A 20,663-nucleotide genomic window follows, 5' to 3' on the forward strand; every position below is an offset into this window, starting at 1 on the left:
GTGGCCAAAAACAAGCACGCCTAGTTGCAGCAGTTGGACCACAAACATTAAGGCAATGTAGCGAGTAGAGTTGCTGGTTTCATTCACTCTAGTAGCAAATCGGCAGGTACTATAAATAAGGTCTCTGTTAAAGATTTTGTGGCCCAGGGAGGGGGGGGGGGGGGGGGGGCTGCCTTTGATTGAGAAGGTCCCTAAAATTGGTCCCAAAATCATCCCCTTTAGCATATATCGAATTGAAATGCATGGGATGTGTTCAAATTTTTATAGTTGGAAGAGGACAGGAAATAAAGTTGTGGGACAAACTGCCCCCACTTCTCATAAACAAACTGGCAGCAAACTATAGATTGCTTCAATACGAGGGAAAATTTTCAGGTCGAACTATGTATCAGAAACTTTTAGAAATATGGATGCGTTGAGACTTGAGAGCATGGTCTGTGAACAATTTCTCCTGAGGATAGAAATGATTCCAGCAACTTTTTCTTCAGTTAACTATTACATGCTTTCTTGGGTCAGATAATGTTAGTGAAAGGTTTCAAACTAGTGGCAATTAATTAAAGGGATGAAATAGTACTTGGGTTTTCTTGTTATTGACCCGAGACTAATATTTTTGCTGCAATTTTTGTTTTGAATAGATATAAATGGAAAATATCAGTGACCTTGAATCATGAACCTACCAGTATAGTATTTTTCTCCTTTTTCCTACCTTAAGGAACTAAACTTGTCTTTGAAGAACATGCAGAGAGGTTAAAGATAAAACCCTAAACCCTGCCTTGCTCACTCAGTCACATAATGCTACAGGCTAATGCACTTTGAAAGACATAGTAACACCATTTTGCAGCTGCGCATAGATCAACAAGCGCAAAAAAAGGAAGGAAAAAACACTCAGGAAGACAGCAAATGAATATTTGGTTGAGTACTAAACTCCAACAGAAAGAAGAACGAAAGGGACAAAAGAATCAAACTTATTTATTAATCTACAATTCCCTTACACAACTCTATCTTCAAATAATGGCACCACCACATGACAAAAGTTTTTATAACTACATATGCATGAAGAAATGGACCACATTTTCGTAAAAACATGTGACACAGCAGGCACTGTTTCTTTACTAGGCAATCAAATCTGCCTCCTTTATGTTTGTTTCTCATAAACACAATTCTCATTAAGCAAATCTTTCTATTGTATGCGCAGATATTAGTTACATGGAGTAAATGTGGAATTTATATCTGACAGCGAATCAAGAAACATAAATTTCAATACGTTGGATTGGTATATGGTTTTGGGAGCAAATGTTTTACTTTGGAATAGATGCTTCAAAATCTTATCCTTAAGCATACAATCCCATTAACAAATGATCGATGCGGTAGTACAGATGTTCTACATACAGTTTTTTCTAGAATGATTGCCTACATTTTCCATTAACACCTTCGGATGAACTAATAAGATGTAGAAATATGGTTGGATGATTAAGCCAAATGGGATTTTCTTATGCTTTATATCTGGAATATTTGCATTCATATCTTCTCCTACATCAGAATAATTACTGTGAATAGCATTATGATGAATAAATTACTAACCATCTCGTACGTTAGATGCTTCAATGGCCTAGACTTAGGAACTAAAGAGAATTCATCCGTGGATTAAAGGGGAAGGTTCCTTTCTTCTCCACATCATTATACTCTTCAATCATGGCTGATGAGAGAATTGAATCTTTGTTGACATCTATTTACATAATTAGATTACACAACTTGAACAGAAAATTAAAAAAAAAAATGCAGACATCCGCTACAGGTTGTTATATATTCCAACACAAATTTCAGATCATGTGCCATAGAGTTTGGACATGATTCTCGCGATGAAAAAAACGATAATTAGACGCCAGTGATCACCCTAGCAGCCTGTTGCTAACAATGAAAACAGTAAAAAGTAAGCCATGCCAGAGCAGAGTGGGTATAATAATTTAGAGTACTATATATAGATTATATTAATCAAAATTTTTTAATGTACATTTCTATTTAGGGCAGGTTGTTACAGCCCTTTAGGAATGAACATTTCCCAAATTTCTTTGATGCATTTCTTTATGTTATCCGTTTTATGATGGAACCATTAACTACTCTCTAATAATTTCATTGCACAAGTCTCCATATATAGTCACATGTTCATCATCATCATCATTCATATATACATAGATGCATGTATATTTACAGATATATATATATATATATATATATATATATATATATATATTATTATNTATATATATATATATATATATATATATATATATATATATATATTTATTATAATGGGTAAAAGATCATGACATAATTCCTAATATGGGAAATGCTCCACACTATATATAGCTAGTGTCCAACATGCATTCACATGAGAGAGAGGAATTGGACAATGAAAGTAGAAATGTCTATGCATAGTAGCTAGATCTTATGAACATGGTTCATGTAATCAACTTTGTTGCCAAAAGAAGAAAGAAGAGAAACTTGATTATTGATCATATATATTTTTCTCCTCTCCTTTGGTTTCAAAGCTTAATAAATTAAATTTTCATATAGTAAGAATGATATTTATTTGATAAGTGATTAATAGTGATGGACTTGAACCTTTAACTGTTAAAGAGATGGGTTCTTGATAATATTCACACATATTTACCGTTTATTATCTAGGATATGAAGATTGGGAGAATATTAGCCATAAACCCTAGAGGAAGCTAGGGTAACCTTAGGCCTACATTATGATAATTATAGGGGTTTCAGAAGTGTAAAGTCTTGATTGGCCCACTGCAATTCACATTCAGAGAACTTGATTATGATTGTTTGAGGAATATAACAACCAAAGGAATATGTTCTTAATGGCAAGAAAATTTATTTTAAACAATAATAATATAATTAATTTGTATTGAATAGAAAAGGGTATTCCATACCGGAATCAACATACAAAATCTCGAAAAGGTAAGGCAAATCTCATCGGGTATTTAGAACACTAAACATTTTATTAATCATAACCTCATAACTTATACCAATTAAACCAATCTCATTTTCTACTTCATAATGCAAGGCTTTATTCTAGAGATGGTGACTTTCACACATAAATATATATATATGTTGGTTCCATTATCACACCTATAGAGCTAGGGCACATAACCAAAAGGGATAAGAAATTTCTAAAGCAACAACTTTTTCATAACATCATAGTCATTTTCATCATTGTCTGAATCAAAATTTTCAAAAACAGAACTATATATATATATTTATATATAAAGTGGAAGTAGTAGTACTAGTATTTTGCAGCTGGCACCAATCTGATGCAGGTTTAGCAACTATCCAACAAATGGCAAGTTTTGCAAGAGAGAGGGTATCACCTGTGAACAAAAAAGAAGATGCTTATAAGGGAATTGGATTAAATGCACTTTCATATAATTACAAAAGTAAAATTAATGAAGGAGAAAGAGAGGGAGAGAGTGAGAGTGAGAGTGAGGGGATAGTACATAATTTTATTTCTCTGGGTAGAGATGCTCTTTCCTTTCCTTGTTTAATTTTGAATGAAACCATGCAAATATCCCTGGTCCCCCATTTATACTACTAGCGCTTACCTCTCTCTCTCTTTTTTGGCTCATGGCCGATCCTCCCTTCTCACAGTTACAGATATATATATATATAGAGAGAGAGAGAGAGAGAGAGATAAGCAAAGGAAAAGAGAAAGAGAGAAAGAGGTTAAAAGGTCCCCCACTGCCCCTCAGGCCCAACATAAAAGTTATTAATGCTCTTAACAAATATATATAGAAACACTCACTAACCTGTCTGCAAACTGCATGGTGGTAGTCTTGGCGTGACAATATTCAATTTGCATCACTTGGGACCACTCTTTTTTAATTTTTTTACATCTTTTGTTTTGTTCTTTTATCAATTTTATCAATTTTTTGGGGCACCCTTTAGCTTTTCAGAGAGTTTTCTATATTCCATCATCAGAAAAATAATATTAAATATATGATAATATCCCCCACAATCCTCTCCCTCTTCTTCTATTTAAGACCCTCCCTTTATCCTCTCTTCTCAGCATGGAGCCTAGCATCTACCGAATGGTATAGGCTCTCCCTTTAGTGTATAGCATGGTCTTCCATGGTGGTTTTTTTTTTTTTCAGTTTTAATTGTTTTTTCTTTTTGGTCCTTGTTTAAGGAGAGTGTACACATTTTCTTATGGTGCTCCACCATCAGTTGAAGCTGCCAGCATGATCTTAATTTTCCTTCTTTTTATCAAGGAAAGATCAGATCATATGGCAGTTTCACCTGTTGCTGCTTGCACAATCCCAAGAAAGAAAAAACCCTAATTTCTCTCAAAATGAAACCCTAATTGCCACACCTTTCTTTTCTGCAAACACCACCATTCTTGTTTTCTTTCAATCCCTGGAAGCGTCTGTCATCATCTTAACCTCTTTGCGCAAATTCAGGCTTATCTGGATTTCTGGGGTTAATTTCCTTCATCTATCGATATATTCATTTGAATACTTTTGCTTTGTATATATGTTAGTGTATAGATTTTTTCTTTCTTCTTTCACCATGTTATGTGAAACTTTTACACCGGAAAATGCTAACAGTTTTCAGGTTTGCTAATGTTGTATGTGTCAGGAATTTTTGTGTCTCGGTGCAGTTTTGACGATATCAAGATCCCTTACTACTGCTTTGGTGATTGAGCCTCGGGTATTGTCCTTAACTTCCGTACAGTTCCCCTTTAATGGATTTTGATATCTGTTTATCTATTGGTTATTTCCTCTGTATAATATGCTGTTTGTTTAGGGTTTCTCATGACATATATATGGTTGTAGCTCAATTTCGTTATGATTCTATTGAACTTTTAAGGTTTTGATGAACATGCTTTTATGTATTTGTTTTAGGACTCCCAGATTCTTCTCTTTGCTACTGATTTGGAATTTAATCTGCCATATGTTGTAGCTAGGGCTTGTTTCTGAAGTGGGGTTTCTTTCATAATCCAACTACAGCAGGATTACAAAACCAGAGAGAGAGAAGTGAACTTAATTCACATGCCCTGTGAAGGTTTGAAAGTTGTGACTGAACCTGCATTTCCATCTCTTGTATTCTTGAACGAATTCCATGAGCTTTATCCTTAGTTCATTACATGATATATAGCAGCTTTGGATCTAGCTTATTCAACTCCCAAGATTTTGTAAATCATGAGAGAGAAGGAAGAAAAGGAGAGGGGGTGAATCAAAGAGAGACAGAGAGAGTGCATCTTTCTGTTCTTTTACAAGTTCATCACATTATGTCCAACACAGAAAAAGATATATCACTGATATAGGAACTTAGCAGCATGTTTTTTTTCTGAAGTTTGCTGAACATGTATCATGGAAATCTTGATGCAACAGGAGTGAAGAATTTTTGAGATATAGGGAATATGCTAGATGACTATATAGCAACATAAAGAAAACTTGTCCTATGTGAAGAAATTTTAACTTAACTTGTGAATCTAGCTAATGTTCCACTACATATCTTATCTTTTAAGGCTTACAGCTGCTTATGTATGGTGTAACAGAAGCATGAATGTACTATCCTTGTGAGACACTTTTTGCTTCTTGATCTTAGTGCAACTTGTACACCTTCAAAGTCTAAATAATCAAGATAAGAACATTTTCTTGGGAGCAAAAATATGAAACCTGCCGCCAATGCTTACCATGAAACAAGCAGAAGATCAATTTTGAAGTGCTTAGTTTCTTTAACGGTAGAGAAAAAGAAACGTATCTCTCTAAACTAAAATTTATTCTCTCGTTTCAGCTTATAAACATTATGCAAATAGTCATGTTTTGGCCGCACTTTCTGTCTAAATTGATCTGCTAAAAACCCTGTGAATTTTTTTTAAACATTAATACAGGTGAGTTTGATTAAGAGCTGCTGATGTTTATTCTAAAACTATGAGGCTATGATCAATATCATGTGAAGCTCCTTTCAGTTTTCATGAGAAAATGTTGTCTCTTCTCTCTCTCTCTCTCTCTCTCTCCCTGAGGGTTGCTTTCTTTCCCTCTATCTTTTCTTGCTGGACTTTGGCCCTTCTGTTTTGGTGGTAAGCTTTATGTGGACAAGATTCCATGCAGCTCTCATTTTTCCATTAAGTACCAAAGTAGTCAGATACGTTACTAGTTTTGATTCGTCCTACTCTTTCCAGAGTTTTTCCATATGTCAGCTATCATGCATGAAGAAAAACTAAGTGAGGATTCATTGACAAGTACTCCTTACATTCCATTTGAAGATGCTCTTGGGAATTAGTCTCCATAAAGCTAGATCTTTGGCATCATTTTAATTACTGTCTTCTGTAAGGGGATCAAATATGGGTCAAATAATTCATTCTCCGAAAGAGAAATATCGATAACAGAAGTGGGCTGCCTCTGTATCTAGGTGGGGGGCCCGGGCTAGCTGTTGTAGTAGCTAGGTAATTCAGTTTCCTTCACCCTGAATGCTTTTACTTTCTCTCCCTAGTACATAATTTTTGCTCCTCACAGTTTATCAGACCTTAACTTCTCTTTTAAGGTCTTTAGCTTTGACAGCTATATATGAGAAATTGAACTGATGCTTTTACCCAGGGTCTGTTTGGATCTCAGGAGGAAAAGCAAGGATGGTTTCCCTTGGGGCAACATAAGGATTGAACAGAAGTGAAAATCCTTTTGTTTGATTTTCATGGTCTTACTAACGAGTTGCTGCAGTAAATAATGCATGTACACCTAAAAGAGATGGGAAAAAATTACATCAAAGTGAAAACAAAAACCTCAGAGGTTGGATTGTAAGAGAAGCTGCCAATTTTAATTTGATGTGATTGTGATGTTATTGCTTACAATGTTGAGGAGGAGTACTTTCTTTCAGTGCTTAGTACTTTGATGTAATATCTCATGCACATTACATGTTATATATATATACATTATATGCACATGCATGTCCATGTTCTTATATCAATTATGTTAACTGAACTTTCTTTTTTCTAGTGAAAGTACAAAATTCTGTCATGTAGTCATTGTATGGGGTGAATCTGTTCTGTTTGTTGGACATGAGGAATCATTTTTTCCATATGCAAAAACTGTACTATATATATGCAGTACCTTAAATGTTTTTTTCTTTTTTGGGTACATAGATACAACAAGTTAGATTAAAATTGAGCGACGAAGTACCTAATTATTGCATGTGGGGTTGGTTCCAAATGAACTTGAATGAATGATGAATAAATATAAGCATTACTTAATTTCTCCTGTAAGGAAGTGAAGATCCAAGTCAAAACTCCAAGTTGGGTTGATGTCCTAGGAACATTACTTGGCCAGTATTAAAGAAAATGTCTTCTTACCAACTTATTTTCTTTATCTCATTAATACCATCTAAATGTGTTTTATCATTTATGTAGAGAGATGGAGAGAGTGAGAGACCTTTTGTTTTTATTATTATTAAACAATTGACCAAAATCCAGGAGGATTTTGAATCATGAACCTTTAAACTCTTGGCTAGACTGATAGCAACTAGATAGGTTATAAGTATTTAGCATTTGCATTTATATATATATATATATATATACATATGTATACATGAAAAGAAGAAATAAAAGTGCAATATTCTTAAAAAGAGTGTTTTTGTTTCCAGTATTGGCAGCAGTAACTTCGGCTTGACCAAAGATGTTGGAGAAATATTAAGCTTCAATCAGAGAGCTGCTGCTCTGGGCAATCGAATACGAAGACAAGGCTTTAATCGAAACGTAGAGGAGCAGGCAGGCAAGAAAGCCATGCTAAAACCCAGAGGATGCACAACTAATTTCATCCAAGAAAAAAAAAACAAAACGCTAACATTGAGATCACCTACCTAACTGCTTCTAAGAGCTCTGAATTAACTGCATTCTCCAAATCAGATTAAAGAGCTGAACATACATTTATCCCTCATCCAAAAACATTGTGGTAACTCCAGACCCTCAAACCTAATACACAAATATATTATATATATAGCTTTTCGCTACCAAAACAAAGAGCAAAAACATCATTGCATTCTTCCTTAAAAACGGTAGCAGAAATATGACCTGCCTATTAATCCATCATTAATACATTAAAACACAACACCAATCTATACTTATTGGCAGATACGGTTTCATCTGTAGCCTTGGCTGTAGCCAGTAGGGCTTCTTTGGGTGCATAAACAATCAAAATTTGGGCTTCTTGGGGTGCATGAAACAGTCAAAACTTGGGCTTCTACCTTGCTGGCTGATTCTACCAGCTGAAAATCCCGTCCAGGATGATAGCACGCCAATCCAGCTCAAAGCCATGGTTTAAGCTTTGGTTGACATAGCTTGGCCCATTGTAGATGTGTGCGCAAACACCTGCTCCCATGTGTGAGAGAGGAAGTCAGTGCTGGCAGCAGGGTCAAGCTCAGCCCTCTAAGCTTTCACAAAAGTAAAATCGGATTCTCTTTATCCCTACTGTCCAAATATTTCACTGACTAGACATCAAACAGTGGGTCAGTACCCCATTTTGCTCTTCCAAATCATCTGGGGACATCCGAGTTCCCAGTTGCAGTGTTAAGATAACTTAAAATTTTATATGGGTCATACAGCTCCTTTAAAACTATTGGCAGTGCCCCGCCGGACAAGTGACACATTTCACTTTTCTGATTCCTGAAGATATGGGCGTACACACAGTGATGACCAGCATTTTGAATGACGTTCTCTCTGAAATTAGATATTCTAATCAATGCACGAAAAGTTTTAACACCAGCTTTGGATTAAATCATATCTTGAAAGTTGAAACATACTTAAAAGGTTCAGCATATATCTGAAAAAGGGTAGGTCGTGTCGAAGGGGAAAGGAAATAGAGGGAACAACTTCGTGATCATATATAGGTCTTGACCAAAATTTCCTAAATTTAGATTGATTCTAAATAAACATTTCTTTACATAGCCTAGTTTGACATTCTATCCATGAAGGGCAGGAACTCCAGGGGACAAGATTAGTGGTCATGCCTCCCCATGTTTTGGACATTTTATCACTACCTAAATTGGAAGACCTTGCAATCATGCGTTAATATGACAACTATACACGGAAAATTAAGAACTGGAAACCTATTCATGATTGCTGCATCTCCCACCTCACTTGATTACCATCAACATCTCTCCATTCTAACAGTAGAACATAACTCTCTTCACATTCTCCTTCAGGGCTGGCAATGGCCGCACCCCGGATTCTCCAGCTGCCCTTGTACCTTTTGTGTGACCAGCACCTCCAACTGTTGAGCCATTCTCTTGCATCTCTGGTTCCATGTAGAACCGGGCACGGAATGCAGCTAAATGAGCATAATATGCAGGAGGAACTGCAAACCGCAAATCACCAAATTAAGTTGCTAGTAATCAAATAATTGGCTATAAAGCCCTCATGATGGTGTGATGAAATACATTACAATTAAGATATTTCTACTCTTGCTTTAATAAAGAGGCTAGACTTAAAAAGAAAGTAAAAACTTTCTGAATTTCCAGGCTCTGTATACCAGATAAAAAATCTCACCACATCCTTGTTCTCTAAGTTCAATATGAGATTCCCACTTACTTAAAATCTGAGAAATTTGTAATTTGAACTGAAATGAAATTTTCAGGGTCCTAACAGCCTTGGATTCATTATCTTTCAGGAGAATGAAAGAAGCTTTGGTTGCAAAGATACTAAGAACATATGAAAAAACCTCACTTACCAACAGAGACTGAGCGTGTGCACCTTGCGTATGTGTAACAAAGGTTGTTTGTTAGAGACTGTATTCCATCTGCAGTAAAATTGTTCTCATCCCAAAGAACATGGTAGTGTGCAGGCCGACTTGTCCCCTGCCATATTAATGAAGAAGATAAAATTAATTCTAAAGTTAAATCAATAAAGACTTATGCTATAGAGGATGGCTTACTTGAAGAATGAGATGATAATTTATAGAATAGTATCATGTTTATATGATATGCCATAATGTAAAAACAAATTTCTAATACATCCTGGTGAGAGAACTATAACTAGCTATGAACACCAACAATGTCAAGGTCACAACTTCAAGACTATTAGCCTTCTTCAAATCTCAAATCCTACAGGCATTACAACTTTGCAGAGGATCTCACACAGGTCTTGCTGAGTTCAAAGTACACACACTGTTGATTGGATATGTATGAGTTCAGAGTACACAGACCTACAGTGATTCAAGAATCAAATTAAGAAAATGGATCCATTTACTTAACATTTCACCTTTTTTTTCTTTCTTACAAAGCTTATTACTTAGAAACGTCTTCCAAACATCCCCTAGTTAACCCACACGAAGTCAATATATATATCATCATTCGTAGTTAACATATATAAACACATAAATTTTAAAGCAACAGTCAAATCAAAGTCAATATACATGAATCTCCAACTTCCTGTAACTGAAAAGAGATGAAGAATATTAATGTTCTACCTGAATACCAGCATGGCTGCAAAGATAAAAATCAAATTCTGTTGGATGACAGATTTTAGAATCAACAACAGTGCCTGAAAAAACAAAATGCAACATCATTAGAACAATTAATGATGCTCAAGTTCAGCAATGCCTGTGAATCCTGAATGAGCAAATTGTCCAAGAGGCATAATCTTTTACCAGGCAAAATGTTACCACTCTTGTCTGTGCTGCTTCGGTCCCTGTGATTATTAGCAAACAATCGGGTGTGGTGTCGCTTTTGTACGACAATGAAAGTCACCGGTGGTTGATAGTTTGGTTCTAGAGAAGCACAGGCCTAGAATATATTCTTTATCAGAACAAGAAATGTCTCCAAATTTGTTTCCAATTGATAACAGTGATCGGAAAAAAATATATATTAATGCTCACCTTCCTGATTGCGTCTAGCTCATACAGCAGAACTTGATAAAATTGCCCTTCACTTACACCATCCCTGATCAAATTATTTACCAATTTGTATGAGGCAAAAAGGGTCTACAAAGTATGCATATGGATGTTCAATGGATCCAACCCACCTAACTAGTTTAAATGCAGGACTTAAGTGCACGCAAGGCTTTCATAATACAAAACACTGGTAAAGCAAGCAACCATGTACTACCGAAGCATGCCAGATTTTACAGATGCATGAGTCCCATGCTAGCTAACAGCTTTGCTTGGATAAAATACATAAAAACCTTGAAAACTCTTCTTGGCCTTTTATAACTTTGAGAATGAGATTTCTATCTCAAGTTGAATTCTAGTGAAGGTATGGCATCCAGGAATGGAATACAATACTAAACATATTAACCAACAAATCCAGCATCACAAACCTGTAAAATATGATTCTCAGCGGCTTCTGCCCTGTTGCCTTCCTAAAAGATACAAGAAGATCCCTACACAAGAAGTTGTAATTAGAAATGAAAATACATACAACTTCATGGGAAAGAGCAGTACAGCTCTAGAGGAATTGGCATCTGTATACCTGATCATGCCACCACTAACAGTGCCACGTACAGGATCCTGCCATGTTTTGTACAAGTCTTGTATGAGTTCCTGTCTATGAGCTTGAGCACAAACTAGTCCGGCATATTTTGTCACTTCAGGCCAGTCTTGTGATGCTACTACCTAAACAACCAGTATATTTCATAGAGCTGAGTCCAACTATTAGCACAAGGGTGAAAACAATATTAAAGAAAATAAACTAGGAAAAAGACTTATACAGCTGCTATTGAGGGGCTGGAGTCTTCTCCATTTTCTGGGTGAGTGACATCTGCTCCAAATATTATGGTTGGTATGTCACTAACTAATGGTATTCTACAGCTGATAGCATCCAAAAGAACAGTGTTTCTGCCACCCATCTGCATCACATGACGAGGGAGAGTCATTTATTTGGGACTTTCGAATATATTGCGTGAAAAGAGTTAAACATAGTTACCATAATATTGGTTTAAAGTTTGAAATCATTTTTGGGAACAAATTATTATGTATATTAACCAGGAGAACTGATTTAACCTTAACATTGATCTTAAGTGCCACATTAGCCAAGTACTGTTTACTGATCTTGAAGACATGTTTTGTGAGACAGCATTGTGATATCAAGCCTAGATCAGTTTCACATATTCGCTTGAGATCACCTGAAAAAGTAGAAATATGTCTTAGTACTCCAATTCCATGTTAAGGTCATTCTTCCTTTTTTCCATCTTTCCTTTTGGAGGCAAAGGAGGGTGGGTTTAAGAAGCCACCAAAAGCACATAAAAGCACTGAGGAATAAACCATATATCTATGATTTAGAACTGGAAACCATCATAACATGGAATACCATAAAGCGATCCATTGTTGTCAGGCAATATAGCTAATAGAAGCTCCAGTTCTTTTCCTTTGGTTTTATTCATGGATGCATGATAAACATGCTTCAAAGCTTTTTCCACTTGCTCAGGCCTGGCACTGTAGATTGGAATAACAGGCTCTGAATTGAATTCCTATAAAACAGCAATGACTTATACTTTACTTCAATTATGAAATATAAAGAAAATAAGGAAAAAGAAACTAGAATTGATTGCTCTTAAATGTCCAAGATTGTAAGATATAGAAAACTACCATGCCAGAGACTTGGCACATTTGAGCAAGTTCATTGCAAAACCCTCGAGCAACACTCTCTTGCACACTTCGTGAGAAGTTAATACATGCCCATCGGTTTACAGTCATCCCATTGATCATTTTCTAGGTCACATAACAAGAAGATGCCAAAACATCAGCAACAAAAGCTAGAAAAAGAATACATCTAACTACAAGAAAAATTATAAGATCCTCAAGACTTCAGTACTAATGAACCATCCAAAAGAACACTCTACAAGAACCAAACTGAAGAAACATGAAACCATGCACCATATGTTTATAATGTTTTAAACTAGACATAATAAAAGACCTAAATTCTTCTACCCTGTACCTCAACTGATCAGCAAAACTTGATTAGTGTAAAAAGTGGCATATGGAGATCTTCACGAACATTTCAAAATTTGGAATAACTTCTCCGTTACTTCTATAATTTTTCTCTTTTCCTTGCTTAAAAGGGAATTAGGGAAGGGTGGAAAAAGGAGAAAACTAGACAGTACATATCACCTTGTTCATCATATTCCACTGCCCGACTTGAGGCAGACAATCCTTTTCTTTTCCAGTTTCATGATATTTCAGCTGCAAGAGCCAATGAAATGGTCAATAATGAATAAAAAATCCTTTTTATCTTTCAAATTATGCAGAAACTTGAGGATATATTACCCAAGGGGCAGGAAGGATTCGCGCCTCAACTGAGGCAAGTTTTTCACTGATTTTGATTCCAAACTCCTTTGCATAAGGGTCTTGATCATAAGAATTATGTTGAACTGTCTGCTTGTTTTCAATATGCAGCAAAGACAAACCGCCATTAGAAAAACCAAATCAACACTCAAATTATTTCCAAGATCACAAACCAATATAATTTATATCAGATGCTAGCATCTTTGCCTTTTCTTAGATTCCTTTCTCTAGAAGTCAGCAACTTTATGTTTAGAGTCTCAGTCCAGTATTCACATCAGTTTCATCCTCACATTAACATACTTTTGAAGTAGAAATGGAAAGTTTGGCAGACATAGAATAGATTAGCAACTTCTTAAATTGTTCCACAAGTTACATATTGCAGGAAATCTGCAGCTCCTTTGATAATTCCTCATCAGAAGGATCAAGGTAAGATAGTAGTTACGCTTCAATACTTAAATGCTGATGGAAAGTAGCCATGTATTTTAGAGTTTCTTTCATTCCTTCAGTTCCTTGTAAACAAACCAAGGCTATAAATCCTACTTTGCACAAACACTGAATCTGATATTTTGATATACATACAAGATTGTGGATAGCAAACGTACCTGCAAAATGTCATTTTCCCGATCTCTTGGTCTTTGGCATGTGACTTTCAAGAGAGCAGTAATTTGCCTCTCATTCAGTCTTTTTGTGTATCGCTGCCCCTCAACAATTTTGCAAGCCTGGCAGAGCAAAGAATACAGATTTCTCATGAGAGTTTGCCAAAAAAAAAAAAGGGCTTAATTAGTGACAATGATAAAATTTTCGATATCTTCTGACCTCCATAGGTAAATAGTTTGCCTTCCTCTGGTTTCCTACTTTAAGGCAAGGTAGATGTGTGTGCTGAATTGTGAAGCCATACATCTCTTGGAAGTATTCAACAACAGACTTCATGGTTGAGTTGTCATCAACAGGAAACCTGAACAAAGCACCATAGGTAATAGGGACAGCATAAACACTCATCAAGATCCATACATCCTCAGAAATAAAAAAGTGGTCAGAGGAACTTATTCATTTCACTCTCGTTCAAGCTCTATCCATGATTCTTATCAATGAACATATATGATAGAAATTTAAGCAGAAATAAGAGAGGAAAGAGCTGAAACTTACATTAGTTCTCTAGTAGGCTGAGAAGTCAATCCTGAAACGCGATATTTTCTTCGTACATTCCCTCTATGAGTTACCTCTACTTTCACTCCTCTGAGTGCCTTTTTAATCTGCCAGTTATTTCAAAGTTAATTATGATTAAATCAAATGCTAAGAATGAAACCAGGCTGCAGCAGCCGTAAAAGGAAAAAGGTACCTTCACACGATCAGAATCGGACGATGGCCTTGACAATACATCCTTGCCTAGAAGCTGAGCAACAAAATCTATTACAGGGAGAGGCTCGATGAATGCAGCTGACGCCATATCTATTATAAAGGTAAAAACTTAAAGATGACAAACACCAATTGAAGCTAACTGTCAAGTAATTGTAAAAATTTTATCATAAATCATATACCAATATTCAGAGACAAGCCCATTTGAGTAGGCCTAATACTCTGGTAAAAACCACACCATGACTCCAAACCATCACCAAGCCTTTGTGGTGCTCTAATATCTGGTGAAAAGAAGGATCTCCCAATAGGACAGTACCTTAACAGAATCAGGTAAAGTGAGGCCCACAGAACAACAATTATTGATAACCAGAACCATTTTTCTATAAACACATACACTTTTAAAACTCTTACCTCTTCATTGATAGCTCTCGTAATACAATGTCAAGAATCTGCAGAGCTTCTTGTGGAGCATCAGCACGCTTACCAGCTAGAAATTGGCCTAAATGATGCATGTTTGCTCGTGCAACAAACTTTATTACCACTTTGTATTCTCTTTCTCTTCTGTAAAGTCATAAATAGGGCATTGGGGATCAACACAGAAAGAAGTAATGCATGTTGTGTACAATTGAGTAAATGAAAAAAACAAGATACTTCACACACAGAGAGATGGTAAAATAATTTTATCTTCGTACTTTTTTCATTTTCATGAATAGTTGTCAAGAAAGTAAAACCCACATTGCAAGAGAGAAGAAAGTAAAATGTCCATGGACAAGGAGAAAGAAGACACAATTCGTACTCACTTGGGGCCATTGATGCCATCCTCTTCATCTACAAGCTTGATGATGAATTCCTTCCATGCAAAAGGAAGTTCACCAGCTGTGTACAGACTCTTTCTGCCATCATAAGCAGGCAATCTCATTCCTAGGTCTGATTCTTTGTACAGTCTTACAAGCTCTGCCATAATAGCTCTGTTCACCATTCTGGATGCCACTTCAGGAGATATTGTAACCTGCAAAGAAACAGAAAACAGGTTGCAAAAGGGCAAACAACAATGAGAACAAAATTGGATCACCATAAATGCCATTAAAAGAAAAGGCCATGGTGAAAACAGAAATCTTATCCAATTTCATCTTCAATGTAACAGAAAAAATGAAAAGACACAGCAGCATACACATGATGAATGTCAGATTAAGGGCCCCCCCAAATATTACCATGAAACAAATTATAAAAATCACAAACTTAAAAAAGATACTACCATAAGACGTTTCTGTTTTGATGCAATAATACTATGAACCCTTTTTAATGTAAAAAGAAAAACCCTAATACAAGAAAAAAGAGCTTACATCATACTGGTTTAAGTCCTTGTCCGGTAGCTCTGCAAAGAAATGGTTAGCCTTTACAATACACTTTGTCCCAACTTGACCATAACCAGGTCTAGGGGCAAAATTCGAAGACTTGCTAGAAGTAGGAAACCCCATTTCCATTCCGCGCAAATTATGACCATTCTGAATAGGCCCATTTGAAGATGCAGCCACAAGATCACCAGCAGCTGGATTCACTGGCTTATGTGCTACAGTGCAGGGCCTTGAACTTGGTCTCATACAAACATCTCCTTGGTCAGATTTTCTACCACCTCTTCCTCTTCTTCTTCCTTTATTCTTTGTGGGAGGTGAGGTTTGGTTATGAGGCAGTTTCGTGTTCTGTGGTTCATGAGCTGCTGGAGGACCTTTGCCGTTTTGTGCAGTTTTAGGTGCTCTTTGAACTGGGTTCATAGTGTTTTGCAAGTGATTCTTGATCACAAGGTGTTGCTCTGAGTTCTCTTTCATTTGCCTAATAGGCATACTGGTTTAGTTTTTCTTAACTTGCGCACTGAAAAAGACACAACACAAGAACAAAAGCTTTGTCCAGAAGAGTTAAAAAAGATGGGAGAGTTTTCACGAAATGGCACACGCAGAAAGCAGTGGTTTCTCCTCTATTCTTATACTTGTTTTGCTCCCCCTTCACGGATTAAATGACCCTTTCTGCTTGAAAATACAAGAAACAAGTAAGGAAAATGTATGTCAGTGAAAAACACCAAATTTTGCAAAAATTGCAGGGTAAAAATACACGTTGATAATGCACCAAAGTTGCAAAGGCAAAAGTAAAAGTAGGTTGGGTAAAAAGTCCAGACTTTTTTGAGCCATTACAAGCTTTACCATTCTTTTGCAACAATAAAAACCCATCCTTTCACCTTTGTTTCAGCATCTAATTCCCAAAAACCACATACTAGTATAACTAAAATTGCCAGTCAAAAAGCAAAATGGAAATACAGATAACTTAGAACTGTAAGCACCCTTTTATAAACATATATTTAATAAATTAACACAATTATTATTATTATTGTTTTCAAAACATTGCACAAAAATCGCCTCAAAAGACCAAGCAAAGGAGACTTAACCAAAAGCACAAAACCCCAAACCAGGCTTGCAACTAAAATCAGCTCTGCAACTTTGAAAAAGAAAATAGTAAGAGGCAAAGACAAAACTGAACATCAACCCCAAAACCAGACCTTCTTGAGAAACCTCTAATGTGATTCCAATGGCCATAAAATCATGAGACAGAAACATTAACAAAACTAGTTAAGAATAATTTAATGGTACCCCCAAAACAAAAAATGGATATACCCAGAAGACAAAACCATTCTCCAAAGCTTGTCCCTACCAAAAACTGAAACTTTATTAGGAGAAAAAATATCAGACCACAAATGAATATAAGCCCACGCAGATAAAAACATAGCAACAGCATTTAAAGAAAGTTCATTTATTTTATTTATTTTTATGTAAAGAACATATTTTGAAACCATGAGACTTGGTTTTAGAATGAATAAAAGCCATCTAGAAGAAAACAAAAAACAAGAACGTGTACACAAAGAGAAGAATAAACATTGAAAAGGGCAGTGAAATCACTATCTCATGGATATTCAAAAACCAAAATTTAATGCTTAAGAGAAAAATAATAAAATGAACCTATCAAAAGCCATCATGAAAGATTACCGGGTAGTACATATCCAAATAACTCACCAACTTAGTGAAAAAACATATGAAGCAGTAACTTTGAAGCAAAAAAACCACAATAGAAAGGGGGAGGACGAGGTTAGAAAAGATGGGTTGAAGCCAAAGAACGTGAAGAGAGATTAAATGACAAGGCAAAAGTGGGAGATAAAAGATGGGTTTTGTGGAGGATTCAGAGAAGAAAATAAAAAGAGAGAGAGAAGTAAAGAGAGAGAGTGAGTGAAAGAGAGATGATGATGATGATGAATCTTTATACACGCATGCAAAGTGCTTTTGGTGTTTTCTTTATCACGTGTAAAAGCCTTTGTGAGCCCCCTGCCCCTCTCTCTCTCTCTCTCTCTCTTCGCTTTTAAAAAATGGCTTTGGCCTTAGCTTAGCTTTGCCTCTCTTTCTCTCTCTTCTCTTTTACTTTGTTCTCGGTTCTGAACTGATGGCGCAGCCTCGGGGATGTACCATGACTTTTTTTTTAAGACAAAATAAAAATAAAAGTAAAAGAAGAAAAAGAAAAACCCTGTCTTTGAAAAGCACCTACATATTTATATGCGTAGATAAATATAGCGAGTAAGAGAGAGGAAAGTGGCTGGGGATGGCGGATGGAGTGGCTTTGTTACATAGTCCAAAAGAACTAACTGAGGGGATTTTATAAAAGCAATCATACACAGAAGAAGAATAATTCGAACTTGCAGTCCTCTCTCCTGCAGACTTCTCCATTTGGTGCTTTCTCTTTCTTTCTCTCTCTAGTCCCTATGTAATGCTTGGCCCCCCTCTCTCTCTGTCTCTCTATCTCTCTCTCCAAAACCATATTAATTTTTTTTTATTACTTCATTTTTATGTTGTAGTACTGTCTTCTGCACCATCACCATCCATCTTAAGGCCTACTTGTGACGGTCGATATATTAGAGACTGGAATTTGGGTCCTACTTTTTTTTTTAAGTGGTCAGTGGCCCACTAATCCTTATTATCTTCTCATCTTAGGAGTGATTAACTGGTAATTAATCAAACTTTCTCAGGTAATTAAAACTGTATTGGATAATGTTATGCTTACCCTTTTTCCTCCATTCATTCAAAGAGCAAAATCTTTGTGATAAATGAATGAAGAGAATGACAAAAATTATGACTTATATATAGCACTATATATTAAACTCTCCCGATAAGATTTGTTGTGTACATTGGATTGGAGTTCAGCGTGATAATTGATATGAATGTTGACCAACAGGGTCCACATTGTTTTTGTTTTTGGGGCCCAGAGATCAATGGTAGTGATGTGGTCATGTCATGGGGTTGGGTGGGGTAGGGATGTACATTATACCTTATGATGGATCCTTGGACTCTGAGAGTTACAGGACAAAGACCAGCAGGGAGGTGGAGTAGTGATTGTGTATCATGACATTCTGGACTTGGAGGAGATTTTGGGTCCCAGCTTTAAAGACTTAGGACAATGTTGGCTAGTGAAGTAGATCAAGTTTCAGTTTGATGGGAAGGGAAGCCAGCCCCCCCTCACTCACTCATTATATTTTGGATGCTTCTCATTGGTGAACTGGTTTGGGAGATCATTGCTCAGTTGACCCTGTTTGAAGATTGCTTGAAATGATTGTGTTGTGTAGCTCATGCTTTGGCCTTTTCCTACCAGATGAGATCAGTGGTAGTATTTGAAATCTTTCAAAGGGGGAAAAAAGGTCTCTTCAAAAGGGGTTTCCATTTATTTTTTCCTTTATGTTATTTAGCTGTAAAATTAGACTGTTTTCACAGATAAAAACTGTTTAATTCCAGATTTTGTACTTCATCTTAACTACAAAGTGGAATAGTTATGGAGACAAATTATGAACATCGTAAGTTTGACACATATTAAGGCAAAAATCCAATGCAAAGTGTCAAGGAACTTAAAAAGAGGACCACTTTCATCTTGGATTCTGTTCAGGAAGTCCTTGAGTTAAAAGAGCAAGAACAAAAGGTTAGTATCATCACAAGATCTTGTGATGTGAGGAGGGGGGGGGGGGGGGTGGCATGGTCCATATTTACTCCGATGTTGGGTAATTATGTGGCAATGCCCACAAAACTCCATCAAACAATGAATGCACCAAATCATTACCCCCACAAGGCCACAAAAGAAAGAGGGAGGAAGGGTAAAACTTTTTTTTTTTAAAAAAAGGTATTTTGTGGGGTATGGGCTTGTTTTGTTGTGACATACAAACAAATGGGTTTTTGGAATTTTCCAAATTAAACACGAAAGAAGAAGATATACTAGTTTAGGGACAAGTGCTACTAAGATAGATGGGCAGGGTTTGTTTTGTTTTGAGATTGGGATTTGTTTTTTGTCACCAAATACTATGCAAAGTGAAGGGTCTATGATCTATGGAGGAGAGGGTTACAGACAAGAAAGAGGGATAAATAGCTGAGGGGGAAGGGTGGAGTTTCCCAAGTAAATGTCCTTCTTTCTTTCATTTTTTTTTTTTTATGTTTCTCTATCCCAAAGTGAGAAGGAAGGAGGAGGAAGAAGAAGAAGAGGGGAGAGTGCGTGTGGTGGGGCCCATCCTCCACATTGCACAAGGGTTACAATACACAGCACAACACATCCCAACGACAATGCACATTTTGCACTGCTCCATTGCTGCTATGATTCCACCTATCTCAATGTTGGGTGCTTTGCTTTGTAGGGGACATAGTGTTTTCTACTTTCTAATGAGCTACAAAACAATTGGACTACAGTAGTTTGTGCCACCAAACCCATTTCCAACGCGTGCCAAACACGACCTCTTTCAACTAGTATTGTTGCAAAAATAATTATGGCACTCAGATAGATAGATAGATATATATATATATCCCAACAAGGGATTAAGAAAAACCAAACTGAAGCATGTCGTTGAGTCCAAAGAAAGTTGAAGATGAGCTAAAAGAAGACTAGTAAAAGGTTATATAGAATCATAGTTTTCTTCCATTTATGCCAAGTGAATAAAGAACAATCAAGAGTAACATGGGGAGCAGC

The 20,663-nt window shown here is 36.3% G+C and overlaps 1 protein-coding gene and 2 long non-coding RNA genes across 8 annotated transcripts; 1 reads left to right on the forward strand and 2 right to left on the reverse strand.

The window, feature by feature from the left end:
* On the reverse strand, positions 2,969-3,647 carry LOC18603069. The gene is made up of 2 exons (XR_001927500.1): positions 3,504-3,647; positions 2,969-3,377 (listed from the first exon to the last, which is right to left on the reverse strand). It is a non-coding gene; the product is annotated as an uncharacterized LOC18603069 (long non-coding RNA).
* LOC18603070 lies at positions 3,944-7,000 on the forward strand. Of its 4 annotated transcripts, XR_001927716.1 has the most exons (6): positions 3,949-4,482; positions 4,642-4,713; positions 4,966-5,067; positions 5,900-6,088; positions 6,191-6,454; positions 6,606-7,000. It is a non-coding gene; the product is annotated as an uncharacterized LOC18603070 (long non-coding RNA). The 4 variants fall into 4 exon arrangements; XR_001927718.1 differs by having other exon boundaries at positions 3,944-4,482; positions 5,900-6,454; positions 6,624-7,000; XR_001927715.1 differs by having other exon boundaries at positions 3,945-4,482; positions 5,900-6,454.
* Positions 8,882-17,913, reverse strand: LOC18603072 (protein argonaute 10). 3 transcript variants are annotated; one of them, XM_018119879.1, is made up of 22 exons: positions 17,690-17,913; positions 15,974-16,651; positions 15,431-15,639; positions 15,042-15,191; positions 14,813-14,946; positions 14,614-14,723; positions 14,421-14,527; positions 14,091-14,229; positions 13,877-13,993; positions 13,257-13,364; positions 13,101-13,172; positions 12,579-12,701; positions 12,301-12,460; positions 11,994-12,115; positions 11,702-11,839; positions 11,464-11,606; positions 11,312-11,374; positions 10,872-10,935; positions 10,644-10,779; positions 10,464-10,537; positions 9,726-9,852; positions 8,882-9,353 (listed from the first exon to the last, which is right to left on the reverse strand). In XM_018119879.1, exons 2-22 carry the CDS (start codon positions 16,469-16,471, stop codon positions 9,163-9,165), a joined length of 2,985 nt encoding a protein of 994 aa, XP_017975368.1. In that variant the 5' UTR covers positions 16,472-16,651; positions 17,690-17,913; the 3' UTR covers positions 8,882-9,162. The 3 variants fall into 3 exon arrangements, with proteins under 3 accessions (XP_017975368.1, XP_007034888.2, XP_017975369.1); XM_007034826.2 differs by having other exon boundaries at positions 15,974-16,654; positions 17,690-17,886; XM_018119880.1 differs by having other exon boundaries at positions 17,663-17,886.

Source organism: Theobroma cacao, chromosome 4, assembly GCF_000208745.1.
Source record: "Theobroma cacao cultivar B97-61/B2 chromosome 4, Criollo_cocoa_genome_V2, whole genome shotgun sequence".
NCBI classification, from domain to species: Eukaryota; Viridiplantae; Streptophyta; class Magnoliopsida; order Malvales; family Malvaceae; genus Theobroma; species Theobroma cacao.